The sequence below is a fragment of the Dermacentor andersoni genome, chromosome 2, assembly GCF_023375885.2.
Source record: "Dermacentor andersoni chromosome 2, qqDerAnde1_hic_scaffold, whole genome shotgun sequence".
Taxonomy (NCBI): Eukaryota; Metazoa; Arthropoda; class Arachnida; order Ixodida; family Ixodidae; genus Dermacentor; species Dermacentor andersoni.
The window spans coordinates 28,852,984-28,859,855 of NC_092815.1; the positions used below are offsets into that span (position 1 = coordinate 28,852,984).

The window sequence follows — 6,872 nt, forward strand, 5'->3', positions numbered from 1 at the left end:
CTGGTATACCAGTTATCAATGAACAGGGAATGTCCCCTCCCAAGAAAGTCTCTAAGCAGCTCCACCACAACAGACCCTGTAAATCCCAGCTCTTTTAGTATGGTCACAGCTGTAGTAGCTCCTGTGTACATGATAACCGTAAGATGTAGCCCGTGTTGACGTCACAAAGCACAAACAGCTTTACACCAAACCGATGCCTCTTAGAAGGAATATACTGTTGAAAAGTAAGGCGTCCTCTCCAAGGCATCAGAGACTCGTCTATGTACAAGTCTTGAAAAGGAACAAAACGTGCGGCAAATCTTTCTTGTATTGCTTCCATCACCGGTATGATTGCTCTTAGGTGTTCTTTTATATCTGTGATTGAACTAAAGTGCAGCACTCCCGTCAATAGGCAAAGCCGGTTGGCGGAAAAGACTGACCGGAAAAACTGAGTTTCCAACATTGTATCTTTAGACCAGTATTCCCTGAGAGTATTTTTCCTCACCAGGCCCATGAATAGCACAATCACTAGAAAGCAGTAAAGTTATGAGACGTCGGTCTACTGCCACCCCCTGAGTCGGGACTTTCGGGGCAGACTACGCTTGTGAACCTTCTGTTTTGCGTACAGGTTTGTTTTGGTTACAATCTGCGAAACGCCTTTGTCAAAAAAAAAGAATGTTGAAGTAGTCGACTTCTTTTGCATCTGGGGGCAGTATAGAGCTGCACACCTGTCCAGAATGTGTGGCGTCAAATGCTAACAAGGAGGGAGAAAAGTCACCTTTGACCCAGTCAGCATCGTCATGCCGCAAACGCTTTTGCGATGTTGCTCCTTCGTCAGATTCCGAGTCTGGACTGGTGAGTAACTCCTCATCTGACGGGCTCAGGCCCAATGAATCTGACTCTTGACCCAGTACTTGGGCAGTAGTCCGCATTGGAGGAATCGCCGCTCGACTCATTTGCTGCAGAGCAGCCGGCGTGCACGTCCATAGCGTAATCGAACTGTGAGGTGAGCAAACTCAAGAAAACTGTGTGGTTGTGCGCTCGTCAGAAAAGTAAAACGTTGTGACAAACTTCCGCTCATCCTTCAATCTTATTGTCAATCACTGGCTTCGCGAGTCTCCAAAAAAGGAAACGCATGCATGGCGGCATCCTTCGTATACGCACCCCTGTGAGCAACAAACGAGTGAGTAACAGGCAGTCACCCTTTGAGTGATTATAACGAGATAGCCATCAGTTTTGCGAGCGAAAGAAGCTGAAACCGCGTGCAAAACAAAACCAAAACTAATCGCCGCGCGGGCGCCAATGCGCGAGCTGTAGCAGACGCGCCGGAGCAAAAAACCATACAACGAAAACTGAAAGAGAGAGACGCAAGAAAAAAATTCCCTGTATCCCCACATAGTGGCAGCACATGCCAGGCAAGAAAAAGTTAAGAAATTGGCGTACTTCGTAAACTTACAGACGGCGCCATAAATATAAGGCATCGACCATTTTCGGACTTGTTCGCAGCGCCGTATATTTACGTCATTGACCCTCAAAGGGTTAAGGGTGGAATGCGATAGCATTCAAAGATGCCTGACTGCTTCTCATGCTTCTCGGCAACTGGAGCGTACATAACCATAATGTCTACTAGGAAATGCTGGCCGCGAATGCTGTGCACGAAGGTGGGCTTTATGGTATAGGAATGTGGCCTCATGCATGGGCCACGATGTGGCGGAGTGAGTGCCAGCTGGAGGTATTGAATGGAACTGAGCGCGCCGCTCCGTGGCCCCCAAGACACCAACTCGCGCGCTGGCATGCAAATCACGGACACCACAGCCAGTCTGTGAATTGTACATACCCTGGAAAAGTGGTTTCTTTGACTTTTTACGGAACAGAATTATGTTTTATTGTACAGTCATATTACAATCTGAGAACTATCATGTCTGTAGGTTGTGTGTAAGTGATAGTTTACGATTTTTCCAGGTATTTTAGCTTGACAAATTCAATTAGTTCAGTAAATTCCTTGCATCACATGAAGGGCCTGGGTGTGCGTGGTTAGAAAATCTTTTTGCCAAAACGACGTCCGACGCCGACACCGGATTTTCTGTGACACGAGCTCCTATACGCTATTGCATTAAAACTATGACATTAAAAAAATATTCAACTGGAATTTTGCAACAAATGAAATGTGAATGTCACAAGAAGAGAGTTATTGCAAACAGAATTCAAACCTTTAGTTGGGAACAGTAAAGCCGAGGCTTTGCTCGCATGACTGACAAACAAGTTGGTACGTACTGTACTAACACATGATTTGTTTCAATTGCATGACTTTGCTGTGTGATGGGTATGCACTGCTGCTCCAAAGACGAATGCACACACGCATCCTTTCTTTTACACTACTAGAATGCTGCTGCTCATGCCTCCTTCACGGTCTGAGGCATGTGTTTTCAGAAATCACTGTGCTTGTTGCATGTATTGCAGAGCTGATAACTGTAGTGGTGTGAAGTCACTTGTGAGACCCTGGTATACCGATCGGCTGCTTGCCAATTTCTGCGTTCACATTTGCTTAAGGTCTCATGAGGAAGGTTGTAAGACAATAGGACCACAATATTTGTTCGTGGTGACGAGGCATTTGAAGTGAAGATGATGTACAATATTAGGGTGCAAAGTGTCATTTGTGCCGTTGATTATCAGTTCACACGGTGATGAAAGTAGCTGCTGACAGGATGCAAGAATTGTCATCTCTGTGCTGTCAAAAAAATGTTCTTTGAATTCTATTGTAGCACGGTTGAGTGAAAATCATTCAGGTGGGGTAAATGTGAGCTCTTGAAGTGATAGTGTCGTGAAGGTGTCTAGACAGTACCTGGCTTTGCATGTTTACAGGAGATCATGATGGACCATGCACTACGAAGCATCTCCTACATTGCGGACATTGGGGACCTGGTGGTGCTAATGGCACGTAGGCGAACTCTGGAGGATGATGCGGGAGGCGGGAGTAAGCTGCGACGCACTCCCAAGATGGTCTGCCACGTGTTTGAGTCGGAAGAGGCCCAGTTCATTGCACAGTCCATCGGCCAGGCTTTTCAGGTAGGGCTCGTTTCTAATGAATGCTTTGTAAAGTTTCTGTTAATTGAAGAATGAGATTACGGTACTGTTCGTTCTTGCATCCTTCTTTAATTGCATGTTTTGTTTCACTCTATCATGCATTGTGCGCTGTTTGTACAAGTTTGTTCACTGTTGCTCTTACTCGGTATTAGTATTGCAAGCCCTTGGTTCTTGGTCTTGGACATTAGGTTCTTTCCCGAGTTAAACTGGAACACTGTGTAACCACTGCTTGGCATGCTGCAGGTGGCATACATGGAGTTTCTGAAGGCAAACGGAATTGAGGACTCTTCTTTTGTCAAAGAGATGGACTACCAGGAAGTACTCAACTCTCAGGAAATATTTGGGAACGAGCTGGAAATGTTTGCCAAAAAGGAGCGCCAGAAGGAAGTGGTTGTGCCCAAGCACAAGGGTGAGATCTTGGGCATGGTCATCGTCGAGAGTGGCTGGGGCTCTATGCTGCCAACCGTGGTCGTGGCCAACATGGCGCACAACGGTCCAGCCGCCCGCTGCTCACAGCTGAACATAGGCGACCAGATCATTGCGATCAATGGAGTCAGCCTTGTGGGCCTGCCCCTTTCAACCTGTCAGGCATATGTCAAGAACACCAAGCATCAGAGTGTGGTCAAGCTCACGGTAGTGCCCTGTGCACCTGTTGTCGAAGTCAAGATTAAACGGCCTGACACCAAGTACCAGCTGGGCTTCAGCGTGCAGAATGGTGTTATCTGCAGCCTACTCCGTGGTGGCATTGCCGAGCGTGGTGGCGTCCGGGTGGGTCATCGCATCATCGAGATTAATGGACAGAGTGTTGTAGCTGTGCCCCATGAGAAGATTGTGAATCTACTGGCCACATCGGTTGGAGAGGTGAGCGGACGAATGCCTTGAATGGGATGTTTCACGGGCACCCTGCATAAATTTTCATTTTCGCTGATGTAGTGACCAATTGGCGTGTGCTGCCTCTTGTACCAATTATCAACATAGCATTCACAGTGTGATGCTCATTCACTTTGAACAGTACCAAAGATACTAATAGCAAATGCTAGCTATAGGCAACATGCTTTGAGGCACTTCTGTGTTGAAAGTAGATCCCTGCACCATTGTCATTTAAATTTTGGCTCCTGATAATACTGGGAATGAAATACCACTCTACAGTAGAGCTTTGATTGTCAGTTGTATTTTATGCACCCTGTGGTACGGAAAGCCAGGTGTACAAAATGCTGGCATGAGAACAATGGGAAGAACAACACGAACTCCACTTGTGTATGGTAATTGTTAGGGTGAAGGTGCTTCTTACTTCATGAAAGTCGATGATCAACCTTGCATTACTGCTCATGTGTAATATTCCTTTCAAAATAAGTTTGTTGGCAGCACCAAAAGCTTTAAACCACTGTAGATATGCTCCAATTAAAATTTGTTCAAATAATTTCAAGCACAGCACCTTAATCAAAGCATTGGTAGTGACCACCTCCCCAAATGGTTCATTATGCAAGTCATCACGCTTTCTTGCTACAACTGAACTTAATGTCTGCTTTCTTTTCTTTCCCTGCAGATTCACATGAAGACGATGCCAACATCCATGTTCAGGTTGTTGACTGGTCAGGAAACGCCCATGTACATCTGAGCAGTGTTGTGAGGATGCAGTGGCCACGTGTCTGTTATAGTCTCCCATCTAGTCATGGTACTTTCTCTTACTGCAAGAGATTTGGTGTGTGTGGACATGCCAGAGCACATACTCGACGTTTGGATCGAGAACAGCAGGCTGCCGAAAGTGCGCCACTTCGTATTGCCGTGGACCTACTCTACTTCTGTTTGCAGAGTCTTCATGAACTTTGCAGATAGTTCAGCACTAAATTGCTTGGGCTTCTCTGCACCTTAGCTTTTGCGACAGCGCTGTACAAGGTGTGGACAAGATGCTGCCATTACTTCACTCAGGCACAACTGTATCTTTCCCTATCCCCTAATGTTGGGTACTGTGTGGACAGTGGTAAGCCAGCAAGATGCCTGCGATGACGTGGAGGAGGGAAACGCAAGCCATCTTATCATGCACAGGTCGAAGTGATGCTTTATGGTCTCAGTATGGTACCACTTGCCTGTTGGGACCACACAAGAAGTGCCAAGGGTACCTCACAGGATTGCACTGAACGAAGTTTCCTTCATGAGAAAGTATCAGATGGAGTGATAACTGTACTTAATGCATGGAAAAGTTTTAGCTGTCACAAATCTTCAAGCTTGCAGAGGAGGACTCCCTCTGAGAAGGAACTGCTCCAGCACTGCTGTGCATGTCAATTGCGGTCTGGCATTGCGGATGCAGCGCAGTGAGCTGTGCTGATGTGCTGCCAGGATTGGCCTTTGAACTGATAAGAGATGCTGTTTTGATTAGGTCAGCTCTGTTAGAGCTCACACCTTTCCAACTGACATTTTCTTTTTCTTTTTTTCTACCAAGCAAGTCACATTGTGCCATGGCATCATCGTGCCGTTTAGCAAACAACTCATCTGCTAAACCTGAGATGCATTGAGAGAGTGGTTTATGCAACTTCTGCATGATTCTTCCAGGGCATGTGTCTGCTAGAATAAATGCTCTCTTAAATGTGATGCATGCCAATTTGAAAGTCAAGTATGGCATCATACACTGTGTGAACTGACATATTGCTGTTTGTCGAGACAAAAATGAAAAGAGTATACTGGAATGTGTGTGCTTTTGTGAAGAAATTATGGAAATCGATCTTATTTATAGGTGGAGACAAAGTCAGCAGCCCTATACATTTTTGTCAAGTCAGTCATAGTTCCTAAGAGCTTGGCATGGGCTGCAAATATTAAAAAAATAAGTTTTGTCTGTTCACAGTCTGTAAAGACTTGCGAAGCGTTTCTGCTCGTAAAATGGAATCTCGTCAACAATAAAGAAATGCTCGTGCTGTCTAGTGATGCCATTCATTATAGTATTTAGCTGTGCTCTATCTGAAATGGTAGACAGTGAGAACCTCTGCTGCCTTATATGCTGTTGCTGCCAAGAGTTCACAAGCCCTGGTCCTGTGAACAAGCTGCACTTCTGCTGAGCCTGTGGACATCGCCTAGAATTAAGTTGCCATCTGCTGTGGCATGTGGTATAGTTGGACATCAGTATAACAAGCATGTGATGATCAAAATGAGAACATGGTGGAAGCAGGAGCCTACGTTTCGACAAGTGGACTTGTCTTCAAGGCGACATATGCTTTCCTCACCTCAGTATATATTGGTGGGGTTCTAAAGAGAAGAGGGCATAAGGTGGGTGGGTGCGGCAATGCGTGAAGGTGTGTTAGCGACGAGGGTGTAGAACTGAGAATAAAGGGAGTGCTGTGCACAAGGCCAGTGACACGGCCGTCTGTCAATCACATGTCAACGGCCATGTGTCGACCGACGTGTCAGACGTGCATAGCAGTCCTCTATGGTTTCACGTGAAACAATAGTGTTTCACGTGAAATAGTCCTCTAGTGTTTCACGTGGTCATTGGCTATCGTGTCTCTGAAAGAGATAATAGAAAAGAGCAGCAGAAACTGGTGCTCCTGGTGGGGGGGGGGGGGGGGTGGGGGGGGGGGGAAATAAGAACTTCCCAAAGCCGACGCCAAGCATTTCAACCAACCAGGTCATAACTTTGATGAACTTAAACTCTACATCTTAGTTAAATTTCTGTTCTGAACGAGAAAGAAAATAGAGAATCATACCTTATCCATAAGTTCAATACATTGCAACCTATAGGCATAAATGTTTCGAAGGGAGCTTTAGAAACTATTCGCTTTGCTAAATTTGAATCTGTAGGCAACAAAACTTAGTTTGGT

The 6,872-nt window shown here is 45.8% G+C and overlaps 1 protein-coding gene across 2 annotated transcripts in view; it reads left to right on the forward strand.

Moving 5' to 3' along the window:
- The window catches only part of LOC126542499 (protein lin-10-like), a 30,105-nt gene extending 24,127 nt beyond the window's left edge, over positions 1–5,978 (forward strand). For both annotated transcript variants that reach the window (XM_050189598.3, XM_050189597.3), the window contains exons 8-10: positions 2,842–3,045; positions 3,307–3,924; positions 4,610–5,978. In XM_050189598.3, coding sequence (XP_050045555.1) covers positions 2,842–3,045; positions 3,307–3,924; positions 4,610–4,681 — 894 coding nt within the window. In that variant the 3' untranslated portion in view covers positions 4,682–5,978. The remainder of the gene's footprint in view (positions 1–2,841; positions 3,046–3,306; positions 3,925–4,609) is intronic.
- The last annotated feature ends 894 nt before the right edge of the window (positions 5,979–6,872 follow it).